The 21,349-nt window shown below is 37.5% G+C and overlaps 2 protein-coding genes across 8 annotated transcripts in view; one reads left to right on the top strand and one right to left on the bottom strand.

The window, feature by feature from the left end:
• The window catches only part of TMPRSS15 (transmembrane serine protease 15), a 90,148-nt gene extending 69,565 nt beyond the window's left edge, over positions 1-20,583 (top strand). For 5 of the 6 annotated variants that reach the window (XM_088144601.1, XM_088144600.1, XM_088144598.1 and 2 more), the window contains 2 exons: positions 259-19,070; positions 19,288-20,583. In XM_088144601.1, the coding sequence (XP_088000727.1) occupies positions 259-417 (159 nt within the window). In that variant the 3' untranslated portion in view covers positions 418-19,070; positions 19,288-20,583. The remainder of the gene's footprint in view (positions 1-258; positions 19,071-19,287) is intronic. The other variant, XM_088144597.1, reaches the window with a different exon arrangement.
• The window catches only part of CHODL (chondrolectin), a 33,116-nt gene continuing 16,110 nt past the window's right edge, over positions 4,344-21,349 (bottom strand). Inside the window, exons 2-7 of one of the 2 annotated variants that reach the window (XM_025169786.2) lie at positions 17,991-18,303; positions 16,464-16,621; positions 15,300-15,347; positions 14,843-14,929; positions 7,722-7,824; positions 4,344-4,428 (exon numbers count right to left, since the gene is read on the bottom strand). In XM_025169786.2, the coding sequence (XP_025025554.2) occupies positions 4,344-4,428; positions 7,722-7,824; positions 14,843-14,929; positions 15,300-15,347; positions 16,464-16,621; positions 17,991-18,303 (794 nt within the window). Of the gene's footprint in view, positions 4,429-5,704; positions 5,817-7,721; positions 7,825-14,842; positions 14,930-15,299; positions 15,348-16,463; positions 16,622-17,990; positions 18,304-21,349 lie in introns of those variants that run through there. The other variant, XM_088144602.1, reaches the window with a different exon arrangement.

Here is a 21,349-nt window from a genome sequence, read left to right as displayed (position 1 = left end):
TCTCAGTATGAGTACTGAAGCATTGTCTGTCCATGGTTAGCAGTTGGGTGAAGGAGCCCCATGAAAGACATTTCTTTCTTCAATCCTTATATAAGCATTGTGACACAACTTTTATGCAGTATGTTTCATTTAAACTTATGACTTATAGAGAAGCTTGCAGAAATATATAAAACTGACAGTCCTCTTATTAAACAGTGAAGGTCATAGCAATAGTGTTGCCAACACTAACAATATTTTAATTCATCTTTGTCATTTCAGGGAGATTCTGGTGGGCCTCTGATGTGTCAAGAGAATAAAAAGTGGTTTCTGGTTGGTGTAACATCCTTTGGCTACAAGTGTGCACTGCCGTATCGCCCTGGAATTTATGTGGACGTTTTGAAATTTGTGGACTGGATAAAAAATACCATTAATTATTAGCATTAAAAAAAACCTAGAAATAATATAGGATTCAAAAGGAAAGGATGTGAGTGTAGCATCCATACAATAACATTTGACAGAAGCAGGCGAAAATTAATAATTCAAATTATGTCCAAGTATGTCTTTGAAGCAATCTGAACAAATTCTTGAAGTTTCACTAACTGACAGTTATCAGGATTGCAATATTTTTCTTCCAGCTACTCTCTTAAGGCTTGAATAGGAAAAGGGAAGAGGATCTAGGATAACAAAATGAAACTACAACCCTCAGTAGAACTGTCCCTTTAAACTTACTGACAAGGGCAGTCCTCATAGTTTTCCAAGACAGAAAACACCATGACTGAAACTCTTATGGCTTTCAAGGTGCAGAATCCACTGGAGATGGGTGGCCAATAAATATAAATATTATAATAATAATAATAATAATAATAATAATAATAATAATAATAATAATAATTTCTTTTGTAAGAGATTCTTAAATGACTGCTTACTTCACATGATAATGAGATACCAGTATATAAGTTTATATGTCATTACTAAGGTTCCAATCAGAAAACCTCAGTCACATACCTCCCTGATCATTTCCTATTAACTCAGTTTATTAGGAAAGAAATTCAAAGTGTATGCCAAGTTTATGCAAAAATTCAGGATATTGATTAGCAGTACATATGAAACTCCCATGTCTAGTCAAGTGAACTAGAAAATATTATGGGTCAAAGCATTCAAATCAAGTAGGTAACTTTCTATTCTCATGTTAATTGATTTTAGATTTTTTTTCCTGCAGTGCATGATAGAGTAACCAAACAATTACTGTATTTAGTATACAATGAGAATCATTGAAAAATAACTCACAGCTATAAAGACCAGCTTTCTATTGAAATCAATAGGGTATGCTTTATAATGCTATTTCTGTGAAATCACATTATGTGTGTACATATTTCATTCCTATGAGAAGTTGTTCAAGTCATTTCTGTATTTTTAAACGAAATAAAATTAATCTGGATTCAGATATTAGAAATTCAGAAATAACAGCTAAATACCCACAATAGTCTTGAAATTATAATTAAATTATTACTTGATTATGCCAAATTAACCATTCTGCATGTAGCTTAGCACTGAATTTATAATTCATATTTCTCAGAGTTTGTTTCTTAATACAAACAATTATCAACTTTTCTCTTGAAAACTGCAGGAGATGAAGTAAGTATCACACATCAGGTCTCACAAACCTGCATTGGTACACATGATACTATTTAAAATAAATTGTTTTCAGTAGAAACAATTGTAATATACATATGCAACTCACTGAATGTTGGAACAGAAATATGAGAATGGATCCAGTATGTATGCATTAGTCCTAGTTCCACTGCTGTTAATGTACAAGTAGAGGCTTCTGCTGTTAACATATGTTTCCATGTTAGCCAAGGAGAACATCTCAACATCACTTTCTTCTTTGCTTTAAGGAAATAACCAGCACAATAGCATCAAACTCAGCTTTTGGTTATTTCATAGATATTTCTGTCATTTTTTTGGCAGCAATATGGAAGCAATTTGCTCTTGCCTTTTTTGGGGGGAGGGGGAGAGTATTTTTTTAACTTCCAAGTCTGGCTCACAGCCCTGATATTTCCTGGTAGTCTTTAATTTAAACAGAATCACTAGGATAAGGAATATTTCTCAGCAGCCGTATATGCAAAAGTTAGGCATCCTTGATCAAATTGTTTGCTTCAATGAATTCCTAAGTGAATAGAAGCTGACACAGCCTCTGTATGGTACAAAGTTGAAAATGGCATCTTTTGCAAATCTGAATGCACATTTAGTATTTGTGTGCAGCTGTTTACAGATTCAGAATACGGAAAGAGTGAATGTAGCAAGTGCAAAGGTTTGTATATCTTTTCATTCAGTTCTTTGTAGCACATCTTTTGGCAGAGATAACAGTTTCAAAGTATTTCCTGTAATCAGTTCAGATCCTTTCTACTCTTGCTTTTGGGATCTTTCCCCAGTTTTCCTTGCAGAATTCTTCTAGCCCAGAAATAATTTATTCACTGCATGTTTGAAATCTCCCCACAATTTCTTGTAATTTGACTGTGAAACCCAATCAAACCCCTTTGTGTTTCTTTCCTGTAGGTACTTCATGGTGGCTTGGAGATATGTTTCTGATCACTGTTTTGATGAAATATCCAACCTGTTTTCAGCTTAAATTTCATCACTAACAATGGGACATTAAGGTATGTTGATATTTAGATGAATCTATTTTTCTATCCATTCACACAGTATTTCCTGTGCTATTGGCTGACATGTGAATCCAAAACATTACAGAACCATCTCCATGTTTAACTGGCAAAAAGTTCTTTTCTTCAAAAGCTTTATTGTTCTTTTCTTCTTCTTCTTCAAATGAATCTTAATGGTATGTGGGTGAAAAGTATTTTTTGTTTGTTTGTTTGTTTAATCAGTTCAAAGCACTTTGTTCCAAAATATTTAAGTCTTATTAGGGTTTCCTTTTCCATACTATAGACAATCACTTTTGTAATAAAGTTGAAAACTACTTCCTCTAACAACATTTTCTTACATATCACTGTTGTACTGAGGATCTGTTTTACAGACCTGAGCAGTTTTGAGGCAGTTTCACAAATATTTTTCTTGGTCTTCAAACCTGATCTTCTGTAAAGCGAATGGGAACAAAAATTCCAAAAGAACAGAAAGACTCTTAGCTGGCTACAGGAAATATTTTGAAGCTGTTATTTGTATCAAAGGAGATATTTACAAGATAAATATTCAGACCCTTGAACTGCCATTTTCACTGTTTTCTCATTTTGAATCTATTAAAAAAAAAAACCCTGCACACAAATAGTGTATGCATTCAAGTATGCAAAAGTTATTATATTTAACTTTGTACTATACAGAAGTGGTACCAGCTTCTGTCACTCAGGGATACAGTGATACAATTTGACAAGGACTGCTTAAACCTTTTTATGCAATTGTATTGTTCTGCGAGAGAGAGGGGAGGGAGGGAAGGAAGTCCATGACAGTCTTTACATCTCATACCTGTGCTGTTCAGGATTTCTAAGAGTCAGTGTTATAGCATTTCTACTAGCCTCAGAGTGCCTTCTTTTTTCCAGAATAAAAACAAACAAAACAGAACCAGATACCAGATACCAGTATGGAACAAGGTATCAAACCATACATTTCTGCCATTGCTTGTTCCAACAGTAAAGCATACATAGGAAAAGCTACTTTCTCTTTCAGTTTCTTTTCAGGGAATTGAATGTACTAATTGTACTATTTTTGTACTAATTAATATGACCTGAGTAGAATAATTTGTGCTAACTCTGGACAAGCATTATCAAAAAGTAGATGGTAGCAAAGAATAATCAAGTACTGTGCATCATTTTTCTTGCCTAAAAAAAATCTTATCATTCACATGAATAGTACTGACAAATTTCTTTACATATATGGAACGACAATAAACTCACATTCTAGTGTAGAATTTTTTATGCAAAGATAAATTATCTTATTACACCATAAGTTCATATTAGCTGGAACTACACTCTATCCATTACTGAGAAATAATACAATACATGAGAAATTAATAATGGAAATAAATGTTAACAGTTAAATTAGAAATATTTGTTCTATAACTGACACAGGGAATAAATTCAAAATGTTCTGTCCATCTCATTAGTATCCGTAGCCGAGTTATTTTTCTTTAGCAAAATAATCATATTCTTATTTACTTTTAGAGATGTTTGCTATGGGATTAAAAACCAAAAACTATATGTATAAAAAAATCATCAGAGCAATTGCCTCAAGGGGGAGCTTCCAGTTCATTCTGCTGATTTGTTGCAATTTCAAGCCATTCCGAACTAATACTTGACAAGACAATCTAAGAGATCCTGAAAAATGTCATTCCTGCTTCCTTTTCAGCCATTTCTCTATACCTCCAGGTTACTGTCCTTTCTTGGGTTCTTAGAAATCCACAGTGTTGACTGGTCAGGACTGGTTTTTGTTCTTCCTTTACTGGAAAATTAAAAACACAAGTGCATGGGTACAGATTTGGTTCACATCTTTTCACATATTCAGTTAAGAACTCTGCAATGAAGGAGGATGGTCAAGAATAAGTTGTAAGGATACCAATGTTTGCGTTACTAATATTGTTTCATCTATCCTTGTTCAAAAACACCATATACATATAGCTGAAAACTGATCTTAGATTTAAAGAAGCATTTTCTGAGAAGAAGCCAAGCAGCTTATAAGCCCTGTGCAGTATCAGTTTAACCCTCAAGGTCTGTACTGATTGGCTTACCAATTACTAATGCCAACTGAGTTTTTATAAATAATTTCTGCATTAGTGTAATTCAAGTGTAAGGTATTACCAAGAAGAAAACAGCAACAAAACAGGGGCTGGGGAAAAGGCTAATGGTTAGGTTAATGTGGTTTTTTCCAATGATATGAGCACATGGCCAGGTGAGTGTTTGAGGTCCTTCTTAGCCAATTGGCTTCCACTTCTATTGCTATAGGACAGTGTTTCCCAACCTGGGGAATTCCCAGATATGTGGAATTCTACTCCTAAAATTCTCCTACAGTTCTCTTCAACGGACATGCTGGCTGGGGAATTCTGGGAGTGGAAGTCTACACATATGGAAATTGCCCAGGTTGGGAAACATTGTTGTAAGACAAGGCAATATCAATCTAGCAGTATATATTGGCAGAAATGACTCACTATTTTAATTCCAAATCCTAAACCAAGAGAGCAAGCTTTTTGAGAATGAGGGCTCCATTTGAGTATTGAATAATGTACCATGGACTATGTTCCCCAAAGGAGGCCAGGGCAGAAAGTAAAATTTATTACTCTTTGTACATTTAATACTTTTACTTCTTTCACATTAACAATTGCAACTCAGTGGAAACTTTTCGATAGGCTGCAATTATACACCTTTTGGATGATGATGATGATGATGATGATGGTGATGATGATGATGATGATGGCGGTTCATCTAATTTACTTCCCATTTTTCTTGTGAAAGGCATTCAAAGTGATTGCTTTAAATATTACAGCAGCATGGAAGGAAACCAAATAAAGTTATTAACATTGCTGCTGGTTTTAAAGGATTTATCTGAATAAATGCGACAAGAACATATTCCCCAAACTATGAATACTACTGCCTTTCCCTGAGTTTATCAGGTTATCATAATTTCAAGACATTCAAAGCTGAAAGAAAGTAATCAATGTTTTTAAATTTTTGAAAAGAGCCCTGGGTAGCTTAGGCAGTAACATTCTACCTTCAAAATATAATCAAAAGATGACCTTAGAAACTGAGAAATGTACCAAGTTAGAATCTAAGTGTTCTGTAAGGTATTCAGATGATAATGGAGATGAATCATTGAAGCAGTTTCTCCTTGCTTCCCTAGAAGAAAGAAAGGGAAAGCCTCTAAGCATGAATGGTTTGCCATAAAGCATGGGAGAAATGCTTGGCTCCTAATGGGATGGGTTAATACCTGCATGTCTTATATCTTGCTTTTGCTTTCCTCTTTATAATCAAGACGTTCTTCAGTATTCCTAACCTACAGCTCTCTAGATATTGGACTTAACTGCCATAATTCATCACCAACATGCCTCACACATTTGGGAGGCAACAGGAAACTGTTTGCTGTATTTTCTGGAGGAAAGACAACTATAACCCACAGGGTTTTTCCCTGGAGCACATTACAAATGTTTTTATATGGAACTCCTACTAAAATTGCAACTTTTTATCAATTTCTTGCTCTCATAACATTTCATTAGTCCTCTTGTGTTTCTTACCCATGTTTCCAACGGTACACCATACAGCCCTGCTCAGTAGCAGAGATGAAGGCTATTAGCTTGTCTGGCACCAATTGTAATCACTTATCATGTAATCATTTATGTGTGTCCCCTTCCCAAGTAGCACTGACATTTTGTGGGACAGCACGCAAATTGATTACAGAAATAGCCCAGAAGATTGTGGAAGAAAGCACTAACAAGACATTTTATGAGACTTTTTATGAGGAGAGGACAGGTGGCTTTGATTTTGTTTTATTCTGTTTTGTTTTAGGACAGAACCACTTACTGTATACTGTATTTGATAGGTCCTGCCAAGAAAATTGGGAAATACTACAATAAAGTTCGATTAAATATTATGGAAACAGGTGGATAGAAATTTCCACACTGGGGTAATTTTCAACCCTTTCTTCTGCACCAGTGATATTAAGAGCCATCCCCACTTCACAGTACAAAAAGAACAGTGACCATAATATTCCAAGAGTGGATGGAAAATCAACTGATCCATCTTGGGAAAATAGCTTATACCATGATTTCTTTGGATAATTCCAAAGCAGGAAATGCTATTGAGCATCATTGCTCTTGACTTTCCTTCTTTCCTTCTTTCCTTCTTTCCTTCTTTCCTATCTATCTATCTATCTATCTATCTATCTATCTATCTATCTATCTATCTATCTATCTATCTCATCTATATCTTAAAATACAGTGGAGCCTCGGGTTACGAATTTAATTCATTCTGTGACTCTGGTCGCACCCTGAATTGGTTGCAACCCAAAGGAAATTTTCCCATAAGGTTCAATGTAATTACCGTTAATCCGTTCTGGCGTGGAGGACAGGGAGGCGGCTATTGCTTGGAGGGAGAGTCCCCCTCCCTACGACCACGTGTCAGGGGCGGAAAATGGCCACGGACCATGTGTCAGGGGCAGAAAAATGGCCGCGGACCGTGTCACAGGAGGGAAAATGGCCACGTATCCTGCTCGTATCCCGAGGCAGAGTTCGCAAATCGAGGTAAGTTTTTGCGGCCGGAGCTGGTTGTAACCCGAAAAGTTCGTTAACAGAGGTGTTCATAACCCGAGGTTCCACTGTATTAGCTGTGTTTGAAAGCAGGGTAAATAACAGAATATATTCTGTTTCATATTGCAGAGCTTATATGCTTTTTTTGATATTAGGCTGAAATGCTACTTTTCTAATGATGTTATCGTATAAAAGCAAGAAGCTCATCTACATTGGCTTAAATAGGAGTAACATTATTTGATCTATGACAGGGCCACAACTAACTCTCTATACATACTAAACTGCATATTTTGTCTTTGAGTATGTGGCTACATTTTTAAGTATGTTCTTCTTTTACAGTCATATTCTATGGAATATTATAGATGCCATTCAGTGTGACTAGCTTTGCATTGCATGTGGACTGGACTTGCATATGAGTAAGTGGCTAATGTAAACATACATTCCAAAGTACATAAAGCAGAGATACAAACTGTCATGTTTGTTAAGACAAAAAAATTACCTTTTATGCAGCATCTGGAAACAGCAAGTCCCAAAAGCCACTAATATCAACAACAGCAGTGGTATGGTTGGTATAACAACATAAATTAAATTAGGAATTATACCTACAAGAAAAAGGAATGTCATTAAACCTTTAAAATATATAAGGACTTGTTCTCTGTAATAAAAATAGTAAATATATGAATATTTTAGTTTGCTTGAAGTGCAATACCATGCAGATAAGGGTCTCTTAAATCACTTATTAATCATATGTAACTCTTTTAATCCTGAAATTTCTTCAGAGCCTCCGTGAGAAGACTAATAATGAGAGTAGTGATTTTTTCCATGTAATATATACCAAGAAAGAGTTGCAAAATGTACCTTAAAGTTGCTTGTTCCAGCAGTTCATCCACTGATGGGATCCAAAGAGTATAACCAAAAATCTGAATGTAGTGTACCTTAGAACATATACATCAATGTTCTTTTCATGAGCAATGTTCTTTTCATGAGCAGAGTTCCATGGTTTACATGAAATTTATTTTGATGAATATTCAAATTCATATTTTTAATTTGAATATTTCAGCCAGAGCACAAATTTTAAAAGACAGTTTTTGGGGGTTTTGATTGTTATATATGGGACAGCTACGAACTGGGCCAACCAGAACTCAGTTAAACAAATAACGTTCCTTAAATGCTGTGCAGTGTACAGTACTGTACATTAAGAAACTTGGAAAGACTCTATGTTTCCCAAATACCTTACAGACAGTCATCTACTTATGAATTTTTGACTTGCAAACTTTCACCGATATGAACAAACCTGTTTGGAACTCCAACTCCAACTTCCAATCTCCTGGAAGGCGGGAGAAGGCAGGAAAGGGTTAGCTTATGGTGTACCACATACATATACTGTACTTGGCAGCACCTGTCGCACATCAGAAGATTGAGCATGCGCCATTTTGGATGTTATTGTTCGCTGATGTGTAGTGACTGAATTACAGTATTTTTGCAATTAAGTGGAAGAGTGATAATGGGAAATGGGGTAGTGCTAAGAAGCATCAATCCATCATGATGGAAACAAAGGTAGAAATATTAAAGAAAATTTACTGTGGGGAGAAGATGGCCAACGTGGCATGTGCATACAGCATGAATCATTCCACCATCAGAATGAACATTAAGAACAATGAGAAGATCATGGAGCATGTGAAAAATTCAGTGCCTATGCAATGGACAATAATAAGCAAAAGGAGAGGAAAAGTGCTGGAACAGATGAAGATGCTGCTTAGCATGTGGATCAAAGATCCACATCAGCATTGTGTGCCACCATCAGTGTCGTGTTCCACTTAGCATAATGCTGATCCAGGAGAAGACTAAAAGCTCACACATGACTTGCAACAGAAGGCTGGTGAAGGTGTTGCTGTGGAGATGTTCATTGCAAGTCATGGGTGGTTCATGTGCTTTAAGGCTTGTGTGAACCTTTGTAATGTGAAAGTGAGTGACAAGGCAGTAAATGTGGATAAGGATGCAGACAAGGAGTTCCTGGAAATCTTTAAGGACATCATAGAAGAAGGTGGCTATTTGCCCCAGCAAATATTCAATGTGGATGAAATGGGGCTTTATTGGAAGAAAATGCTGGATAGAATATACCTCAGCAAGGAGGAGAAGACCTTGCCAGGCTTCAGAGCTGCAAAGGACAGACTAACTGTGCTACTCATTGGCAACTTTTCTTGTGACTTGAACCTAAAATCGTTGCTAGTCTACCATTCCGAGAACCCATGAGTTCTCAAGAATATTGCAAAAGGGTCACTTCCTCTTGTGTGGAAGGCTAACCGGAAAGATTGGGTCACCCTTCTCATCTCTGAAGACTGGTTCTTCCACCATTTCATCCCAGAAGTGGAGAGATATTGCTGTGACAAAAACATCCCCTTCACGATCATGCTAATTTCAGATACATTTATTTTATTTTTATTTATTTATTTGATTTCTCTCCTGCCCATCTCCCCTACAATAGGGGATTCCTACATGCCTTGGGTCATTCACCTTACCTGGATGACTTTAATCTAGACGTGAAGGTTGTGAATCTACCCCTGAACATCACTTCCCTCCTTCAGCCTATGTGGTGATAGCAAACTTCAAGATCTTTGCTGCACATTTAGGCAAGCAGTTCAGGCAATTGAAAGGGACTCCCAGATGACCTGGCACCAGTTTTGGAAGTCCTACAACATGTACAAGGCTATCAAGAACATTGATGCAGCCTGGCATGAGGTTACTCCTATGAATATGAACAGAGCGTGGAAACATCTGTGCCCTCAGTTCGGTCATGAATTTTGAGGGTTTGAGGCAGTGGAAAAGGAGTCACAGGGCATTGTCAGCAACTTGGTTGCCCTCCACAAGGAGCTTCAGCTCGACCTGGATGAGGAGGACTTTGATGACCTGTTAGTTACACACACTGAGGAACTCTCCAATGAAGATCTCATCGAGTTGGAAAGCCAGCAAAAACAAGAGGAAGAGGAAATGATCGAACCACCAGAGAGGTTCCAGCTGATGGCAGAGGGGTTCAGCTTGATTGAGAAAGCCCTATCATTGTTTGAGATGCAAGACCCTAATGTCGAGTGCTTCACCAAGGTGTCTGCAGCTGTCCATAATCTAATCTACTGCTACAGTGTCATCTATGAGGAAAAGAGGAAGGCCATTACCCAAACTTCCTGAACCAAGAAGGTGGAGAAATGTTCTTTATCAGTTCTAGAGGATGCCATTGCCATAAGGTAAGAACTGTACTGTGCATGTTTTTTTTGGGGGGGGGGGTTAACTTGGTTGGTTGGATTTATGAACAAAATGGACTTATGAACAGCCTCTTGGAACATAACCTGCTTGTAAGTAGAGGACTGTTTGTATTTCTTATTCATGAATACATTTATATGCAAGACTTAAAACATGTATTGCAGCATCCTCATGTGCCCCAAATAATCCCCTTCCTATTTCTGACTCCCTTACCTGTAGCATTCATTCATTCTAGCTCTCTCTTCCTTACTCCCAGTTTTTTTAAACTGTCTTTTGATTCATTATCTATTCATCTTCAAATTAAATGAATCCCTTTACATATTGATCCATCCTTTTCAGTAATTATCTCTTTGCCATCTATTCCTACTTTCCCCATCTATTCCTACTTTCCTTCCCGATTTTATTTCAGTTCTTCTTTCTTTTCTTTTTCTCTGCACATTTAGATGCATGTCAGACATAAGGGGTTGGGAAATCTCTTGCAAGAGCTCCAACAAGAATGGTAGATGATAGTAATGGAGCACAGGAAACCATGAATTCCACTCTACAGAAGTCTTCTCACTGTTAATAATCAGAACTTTATTTATAATTTATTTTCACTTGACTCTCTTTTATCCAATTTAAGGAAAGATCATTGCTGTCAACAACTACAAAATCACATTCTGGCTTTCATATTTCTAACAGAGGGAGAAGTAAAATGAGAGTTCTCTCATTTCCTTAAACAATATGCACATAAGAAAGCTGAGTGTAAAGCAAATTTCTTCTTCATTGCCCTTTTTTTACATAGGGGGTTGGTGAAACAGTTCACTAGAAAATGGGCCAGAACTGACCTCCATTATGTAGCAACCAAAGAACAGAGAGCTGACTCATTCAATGTATTCAGTTCAATTTAAGTACCACCCAACTCCAAACTGAATCTAGCAGTGTACAATAAAACCGAATGAAATACAGAATACAGAAGAAGAAAAGATGGTGAGTCCACTAATAACATCCACACCCCCAAACATATCCAATAGGGTTTCCCTAACGCAAGGCCTGGGAGAACAGCCAAGTCTTTAAGACTTTCTGGAATGCCAATGGGTGGGGGCCACATGAATATTGGGGGGAACTTCATTCCAAAGGGCAGATGCCATGGCAGAAAAAGCACACTTCCTGCATCCCAATAGATGACACATCCTAATTCAAGGAATTCCGAGAACTCCAACCCTGTCAGTTAGTACTGACCGGGCAGACACATGGAAGTTAGGCAGTCCCTCAAATAACCTACTCCATGGCAGAGTCACCCTCCGAGGGAGATGGGCAGCGTATAAATAGAAAGAAAGAAAGAAAGAAAGAAAGAAAGAAAGAAAGAAAGAAAGAAAGAAAGAAAGAAAGAAAGAAAGAAAGAAAGAATGAATGAATATAGGGCTTTATTTTATTTATTTAAAATATGTGCATGGTTGCCCATATTAAAAACATAATTCTGGGCAACTCATAACAGTTATATATAGGTAGTCTCCAGTTTAAGAACAAATTCCATTTCCAAAGTCTGTCCTTAAGTCAAATTTGTATGTAAGCCAGAACAGTATTGTATAAGACTGTATACATTGTGTAATTAACTCGAACCATTGTGTATTTAACTTGAATTTTGCTACAAGAGGCTCTGTTCTTAACTATGGATCATCCTTAAACTGGGTGTTCTTAACCTGCGGACTACCTGTAAAACCAAAGATCATAAAACAATAAAAGCAAAAAATAAAAGTAGAAAGAAAAACCTGGCACCGCAACCAATCTCCTTTGATGCAGCCAATACCAGTATCTTCCACCTCTGACTTCAAGCTATCCCAGTGCTTCAGGGAAGAACCAGCTCTTTACAGCTTTCTGGAAGGTTAAGTGGGTGTGGGCCTGCCAGAACTCAAGGGGGAAGGGTGTTACCCAGGGAACAGGCTGCCATGGAAAAGGTACACTTCCTAGGTTCCACTAGATGGCAACATGTAAAAGAAGGGACCCGGAGCATACCTCCTCTATCCAATGTGGTAGAAAACCTCAGGAAAAGGCAGTCCCACAGGTAGCCTGATCTCATGCCATGTAGGGCTTTACATGTAATGACTAACATCTTGAATTGCACCTAGAAGAAAACTGGGAGCCACTGCAGCTTGCACAACAGAGGTGTAACATGGGTGGACCAGAGGCACCCAACACTACACGTACAGCTGCATTCTGGACCAGCTGTAATTTCTGGGCAATCTTCAAGGGCAGCCCTATTTAGAGCACGTTACAGTAGTCCAATCAGGAAGTGACCAAGGTGTGAATGACCATGACCAAGGCCTCCCAGTCCAGGAATGGTCACAATTGGTGTACAAGATGAATCTGTGCAAAGGTCCCTCCTTGAGCTGGAACTATGAGTCTAGAAATTGTGCACCAGCTGTCTGGGGAAGTGCCACCCCAACTAGATAAGACAATATATCACCAGACCCTGGGGGGCCAAAAACCCAATTCTATCTTGCCAGGGTTAAGTTGGAGCCAGTTCCTCCCCATCCAAAGCTTCATGATGTCCAGGTACTGAGTCAGCACTGCAACAGCATCACCTGTCCAACCCAGAGTAGAGATGTATAACTGGGTATCATTGGCATACTGATGATACTGCACCTCATGCCACTGAATGACCTTCCCCAGGGGTTTCATGTAGATGTTAAAGAGGAGTGGTGAAAGACCTGAACCCAGAGGCATTCCACATTGCAGGAGGCTAGGGCTAGAGCTCTCCCCATCCCACCAACACTGACTATAGGTCATAACCAGCAAGTTGAATCAAACCTTGAATCATACTGGTAACCACTGCAGCTTTCAGAGCAGTGGTATCAAGTAGACATACCAAGGCATACCCATAACTGCCCATGCCACTGCATTCTGGACCAGTTGAAGTCTTAAGTGGTCTCTAAGGGGCCATGTAGAACATGTGACAACAGTCAAGCCATGAGGTGACAAGAGCATGAGTGACTCTCTGAAGGGCCTCCTGATCCAGGAAAGGACATTGCAGGTGGAGCTGTGCAAAGGCCTTCCTGGCCACAGCTACTCATCTTGCTGCTTCTTTATTGATCCTGAAGATTGCACTAGAGTTGAAGAGGCAAAGCATTCACTATGCAAGCGCATGGTTTTAAACTCAAAGATACAAAACATAAAAGTTATTATGTGACCAATCAGCAATTGTGTATGCTTTTAAGATGATAGCTTTGGAAATTCCAAGTTTCCGTGAATATATAAGAGCAACCTTGACACACTAGAATGCTGTTGTTGTCATGGCCAACAGCACCATTTCATAAGCCACCATTTATAAAAGCTGAACTAAGAAAAATGCTAACTGGGAAAATGCAATTTTCAAGAATTTGTTCATTTACCAACATGTTATTTGATTTTGTTTCTGTTGCTGTCCCATTTCTCCTGGATTCATTTATATTCAATTGACATTTCCAGAAAATTATACCTGAAGTTCCTCATCTGGCTGCAGTTTACTCTTTCTGTGAGTCCAATGGTGTCTATCCCAAATTTCTATCATCTAAATATACTAAAAGTCTCCTGTCTGTCTGTTTGTAACCTTCAATTGGCCTAAATGGTGCATCATAGGACCAAAACATGGTACCTCAAATTGGGTAACTTGAAGAATGTGTCTAAAATCCAAGACCATGACTCCTGTAGAAGTGAAATTTCAAGGATCTTCATGCTGTTCTATGTACAAAGTTGTGGCCACTGCAGCATCACCACAGTTAGCCATGATCACATGATCATGATTTCCAACTACTCTTACCAGAAACCTGTAGGTTGTGTGGTGCAAAAGAAGGTGGGAGGGTGTATCCCTACCCTCTTTCCCACCTCCCTCTGGCCCCGTGCCCAACTGGCTGGTGATAAGCCCCAACAGGTGAGTGGTTATTGGCTCTTTTGGAACTGAGGCAGAAAACTGAAATCACTTAACGGTGGTGGGCAGCAAAGAAGGACAAGGGAGCAACTCAGATACCTGCTGGCAAAGTAGGGCTGGGTGGGGGGCACCTGTGGTTGATGGGTGAACCCTCTTCCTCCCTGGAGGCAGGGGGCTCTTGGGGACATGACAGGATGGGGAGTAGGGGTGCAGTTTTCTTTACAGTCCATGGCTCCCTTTGTTCCCCCTCCCTCCCAGCAAAGTGACAGGTAGTTCCACGGGTCAGTTGAGGAGGAGGAGGAGGAGGAGGAAGCATCACCAGGGCTTTGCTGAGGATTGTGAGGGGAGGAGAAATGGCACCAGTCTATATTATATGAAAAGAAGGATGACCCAACAGGTCATGGGTTGTCTAGCTTTTCCTTAAAAATACTAGAAATAGCATTATGAAATGTGATCTAAGAATTGAATATATTAATTACCACCAGTTTCAGTAACGACCAATGGAAAATCATCTTCTGACTTGCTTGGATCATTAGGCTTCATGGCTGGCACCGTTGCTTGAACTTCTGAAAATGCAGTTTAAAAAAAAAATACAGTAAACCTGTCTTCTATGTCTCTGTATTTGCTTTTGTTATTGTATTTTGAAAAGGTAACAAAACTCTATAGCTAATCATATTTAAAAATGAGTGTGATAAATTTTGGCTACAGGTTTTACTGAAACATTGAGATCACATCAGGAATAAAAATTACCAAAACTGCAATATTCTAAAGGGTAGCCATATGCTTATAAAACACACACTTAAATATTTTTCTGAATTGGAGTGATAGTTCAACTGTTCCAACTTAGTCTGCTTTTGTAATCTATCTGATTGTTTTGATTTCAGAAATAGCTCAGATGTTACTTGAACACTGCAATTTGGTCCAAAATGTTCTTACCATGATGTGGATCTGTTCTGTCTCCTGATTCTTTTTCTAGGATGTCTTCTGTTAAATCAATAATCAACAATTTAAAAAATACATTATCTTCACTGTTTTGTACATATCATCAAAAATAACTCATGTTTAATAAGCTTTTTCAGTCTTTAAAACTAACCTTCCCCAGTCTGCTTTCATTTGGAAAAGCGGATTGAATGCTCTTTCAGTTCATTTTCCAGATGAGTTGGACTTAAGCTGCTATAATTTTCAAGCCTCGATAGGCACTAGATTGTGAAGACTAGTTGAAATATCAGTGTGAATCACTGTATTTCATGGAATGATATTTAGGAAAACACAAGATCCAGAACTTTAAAAATTATTTTCTATTTTTTATCCCATTCTTATTTCAAGGGCCATGTAATATTATATACATATACATGCATACATACATACAGACATGCATGTATGTATGTATGTATCCTGTTTTCATAGACTATCCAAAGATAGTGAATGACAGAGACAAACTATATATAATAGAACAGATTTATGGGATTATAAACTAAAAAAAAATTCTTTTACACAAATATTCTATGAAGTGCATTAATCTTATTTGGTTATTATTATGGCAATTGTGCACATTGCCTGACCTGGTTATGAAAGTACTTAGGTGAGCGTAACTGAGCTTCTATAGCTCAATAGATGTGATGGAATGGAATTATGAAGGCCAGACTCAGGGAGAAAAATGTTTTCTTTCATCTCCTGAGGCGCGAGGGAAAGATAAGAGGATGAGACTGGCACCTCCCTGAGGAATTCACAATGTTGTGGCTGGCATTACTTGGGAGCTGGGTTTTCAGTCTGGGAAGATTCTTGCTAGAGGTTGTAGCTAATAAACATTGCTGGACTGAATTTACATGGTCTCTCGGAGTTCCTTGGGCTAGGCCTGACAATAGTAGACCTATAAAAATCCACTAGATTTCTGTCACACTAAATGATTTAGCAGTCTAAATGTCATCAGTATGAAAGATGCAGAAGACAAACACCAAGACAGTAATGTTATTTAACAGTAAACAATATTATTCAGGGATTTCCCCCTTGGTTCTGAGAGTACAAGAAAGGTGCCACTATTGGTTCAACTTTACTACAAAAGGAGAGATGACATCAAGAATCTGGCTTATCATTCTTTACCTGACTTATACTTGCAGATGAAATTGTGCTTCATGTTACATCTGTCGTCATTCCACTGATAAAGATAAGGCCCACCTAAACCTGGATTTGCTGTTGGCTGGTGATACATCACAACACAAGCTTCACTCCCACAGGAAGGCTCATCAGTATACCAATTTCTATAACACAGAAATATAACAAATATTATACTGCAGGCTTGGAATATAACTTTTGAATCTTTGTTATTCTGTTAAATGGTTTTTCCTCCAGTTTCCCCAGAGCTCTTAGTTAGCTAAAAGGTTGGGCTATGTGCAACTCCTTCATCAGATTTTCCTGTGCCAAATAAGCATAAGTCAGAGCAAAAATCTATTACAGCCTCTGCACTAAAGTCTTACTAAAAAAATAGCAAACACCTAAATGGAAAATTGTTGGCATCCAAACCCACTAAGGAAGGAAAAAATGCAGGATATGTAATAGTCTATAAAAGTCCTCTTTGGAAAGATTATTGACTGACAGTGCAGAATATGGGAAGAAAGAAATATCTTCTCTAAGATTCAGGAGGAAGTGAGACCAAAGATTTCTCATTTTATAATGGGCTATTCCTCTGTAGGTCATGTTCCTACATATCTACCATTTGATGGTCATCTCTTGGTAGGCTGCTACCTACCATCTCACTAACACAGTTACAGTAATGAATTATACATGAATAGGGCAGAATGGAAAACTATGGTGCAAGACCTATGGTCAGAGATAAAAATCCATGTTCATGTGGGGAGGCCATAGAAAAATATAGTATAAAACCCATATCTGTCTGATAAAACCAAGATAATGCAGAAATGACAAAACCTATGTTGTATCATCTCAGCACAATCCCCAGTGTTGGATGCAAGTATGTAAGTCATAGGGTTTGCATTGTGACATCATGATGCATCTTTCATCACTTGCTCTCTTGCCACCCCCAACCTCTAACAGATGCCTATGATAAAAATGAAAGAGAGAGAGAGACAGAATAAGACCTCTCTACCAACTCATGTAAAACATGGTAAATATTTAGTAATTATCATTTCACTAGTGAACATCTAACTGTTAATATACTGTATGATATATATATTTACTTATTGCACAAGGTCTGCTTTTTATTCAGGAATCCTGAAGTGCTTAAAAATATGACAGCACTGGCAAAAGCAAGATTGGCATTTAATGGTAGATCATTCTATAATTACTGGCAGATCAGCAAGGAATTCTTATTCCTAATTGTTTAACAACAGCAGTAATAATTTTTAGCCTGTTAACATTTGACTGTTACGATGAGGAAATCTGAAGAAATTATTTTTGTATGTTAGTTCTGATACTAAAAACAAAGTTCTGATCAGAGGTTATGCTCAAAGCCACTTTTCTTATTTAATTCTAAAAAAAAGTATGTGCTTTCTAGTCACTATGTTGTTCCTAGCCCCACATATATCTTGTCTACTGGAAACGTGGACCTGAATCTCTCTTGGTCTCTGTTTCTAGCAAAAGTCTTTGGATAAAATATTAAACATCATTTACCTGAAGAGGGAACTGCTTCCATCTGTCCATTTGTAAAGATCAGGGCAGGCAGTAGTTGTAGTTTGTCCCTCCCCATTTCTCCACAGACCAATCCAGAAGTCTCCATCAGAAATCCCAGGACCTGATTTTGTAAGATTCTGCAGCATATTTTCTATTAGTTTCTGTTCTGCTTCACTTTCAAGGCTGAGAAGTACTCCACCGCCCATTTCACAGGCTTGGCGAGCCTCCTGAAAACCCACACGCCTAGACATGTCTTGGAAATAAGCTATCTTGTAGCAGGGATGTGCTGAGTCACCATAGCATATCTTTTGACCTTAAAAAAATCCCACAAAATAACATTGAATTACATTTTTATTCATATCCATAGATTTCAGCGAGAGCCTTTATTGTATAACTCATTTATGTTTAGACAATATTGTTTTCCCTGCTTCTTTTTTATTATTAAAAAGAAAATATCTTTTAAAAAAATGTAAGCAAGACAAGACACAATACATGCATAATGTCCTTTGCCTGGCATTTTTGGAATTATCCATCTGGAAGCACTTTTATTTCACCCCGACATATATGACATGAAGAGTTTTATCCCCTTTATTTATATCTCCTACATTAAATGTTATGAGTTGTTTAATCAGGTGAACTCAAGCAAAAATGTTAACACTAACCCTAGGAGGCTTGTAGCAAAGTCTGGCTACTGCATCAAAGAAAATTATAAATCACAATAGTAGGTTTATAAAGGGGAGAAGAATCATGGTTCGTGCATAGTAGGCATAAAACAATTCTGGAGAAAGAGAAGGCAAAGAAAAGAAAACAGGGATCCACTTGCTGTAGTGAAGTATACTGATTTACAAAAAGACCACACTAAAACTTCTTTGGGCTTTGAGGAACAAAACCTGAGCAAAGCTTGGGGCTTGGCTGAATATCTTTATAAATTTGAGATTGCAAAATACCATAGAGATTTCACCTTAGCTTATTCTCTATGTACTTAGAGAGAGAGAGAGAGAGAGAGAGATGCTGCCGCCAAGATAGAATTCTCATTCAGTGCATGAAAATTAAAGTATTGGGAATCCACTGAAAAAGCCGGTAAGTTGTTGGCATTTTGTTGGAATCAACAAAACTCAACATAAACTATTCTGAAATAGTTAAACAGATGGCCAGATTCTGTTTGATATTGAAGCAATCAAGAATTCTTTTCTTTTTTTTTTAATTCTATAAGTCAACTTATAGTTTGGAGGTTAAGGGGACCAACATGAAGCTGATCAACTTTTAAATCAGGTGAATATTCCGTTTTTATCATCAGATAATATTGATATGCTGAAAGCTCCTCTATCACTTGAAGAACTACTTGATTCTGTACAGTCATTGCAAGATAACAACACTCCTGGCCCAGATGGCTTTTCAGAAGAATGGGGCAAGGCATTTGCAGATTTGCTGGATCTTGTACTTTTGAATGAATGTATTTTTGTAAAGAATCTTTTAAGGATAAAAAACTGCCATCATCGCTTTATGAGGTGTGTAAAAAGTTGATTTTAAAACCCAGTAAATATGCTAAAATTCATGCTAGCTAGAGGCCTATTTCATTAAATAAAGTGGATGATACTAAGATCTTAGCTATCAAACTGGTTAGGCAGTTGCAGATCTTATCACATATAATTCATTTCTCCCATTCAGGGTTTATCCAAACCATCAGACATCAGACAATTTATGTGCATTAATTGGTATGCTGAATATGGCCAGAGGTAGAATGGACTCCATTGAATTTGTATATTTAAATGCAGAAAAAGCCTTTGATTTTGTTCAGATTAATTTTTTATAGCAAATGATGATTACATATGTCTTTCCACAGGATTTTGTTAATTGGACTGAGATTTATTATTTGCAACCACATGCTTACTTCCCGTAGACCCTAACATATCAACACAGCTATGTAAAGAGTTGAATTCTATGATCTCCATTGATCATATTAAATATCTGGAACATTATATTCCCAAAAACATTGAAACAAAATATGCTGAAACTTTTATAAAATATTGAATTGAATGTAAACAGATAGGTTAAATTTCGTTTAAGCTTGTGGGGTAAAATTAATGCTATTAATGCTGTTACTTAGGAAATTTATTTGGAATAGTGAAAATAATCGACCAAGATTCTTTTTAGTTAAACTGAGGTTAACATTTGAAGAGGGTGGCTTTAATTTACCTAATCTGTAAAAATATCAACTATTAGTATATATGGAATGAAACTATAGTGGAATATTACCCTTTATGGGCTGTGCTCGAAAGCTAGATCTATCCCTTGTGGTCATGGCAAGTTCTTAGAACAACATACACAAAAAAGGTGTTTTATTTCCAGGAAGCTGTTTTATTGGAATGCTTCAGTTTATTAATTGTAACAGATCGGTTGGATGATAATGAGGCTGAAAATATGACTTCATGCTTTCCTTCATAATTTTTCTATCAAAAAAAAATTATCAGATCTAAATATGAGATTTGAACCACTCTATATTTGCTCCACTATTGAATGTTTTGCATGTCACTACATAACATTAAAAAGGCTTTCTCCCCCCCCCCTTTTTTTTTTCTAAATAATAGAAAAACAGTCATTCTATTTATACCTTGTGAGATAGATGTATCTTCTGAGGGGAGTGGGAGTGGTGATTTCCTTAGACACACTTCTCAACATTAGAGGTCCAGGAGGTGGTACTACAGAATGTTATTTTCATCACCTTTTTTTCTTTTGCATTTGCTATTAAGGCACATAGCTGTGGAGGTCGTATTTCTCACACACACCAGAGCTATAAGATGCCAAGCTGAGGCATCCTTCTGGAAGACAGGTGGTGGAAATAGTAATTACCAAGCTGCTACATGAAGATAAGAGGCAGAGCTAGTATGTGTATACTGAGAGGGTTTCTGGGAGGGAAGATGGCATTGCACTTTTTTAATTCTAGGGGCTCAACCCTGCTGCTACATAAACCAAAATGTGGTAATAGTAGGATAAGCCCTTCTCAGTTAAATAACTATTCCTCTATCCATGTTTATTTCCATATAATTAAGTTATTATCTAGCCCTTTTCAAACATTCTCTGGAGTGTCCAATAAATGTGAAAAGTAATCTCTTGTTAAATTGATCTTCTATGAAGATCATAAAAAACTTACTAAATAAGACCTATAGCCAACTTTGAGCAGGATCTGTGAGTCCAGGAGAACCCTCAAACTGCACACCCATTCTGGGGATGTACTGACCATCCAGAATCAAAGATGGAGAACTCCAGCAGCAGGAGAGCCATACACTAATAACATTTATATTGTCAGTGTATATTTAAGCCTGTTATCCCCAACCAGGCCCAAACAGCCTTCAGGCACT

The sequence above is a fragment of the Python bivittatus genome, unplaced genomic scaffold (genome assembly GCF_059951505.1).
Source record: "Python bivittatus isolate LINGU-HERP-01145 unplaced genomic scaffold, Pbiv_v1 ctg000350_np1212, whole genome shotgun sequence".
Classification (NCBI taxonomy): domain Eukaryota; kingdom Metazoa; phylum Chordata; class Lepidosauria; order Squamata; family Pythonidae; genus Python; species Python bivittatus.
This window is presented reverse-complemented; position numbering and strand designations above follow the sequence as displayed.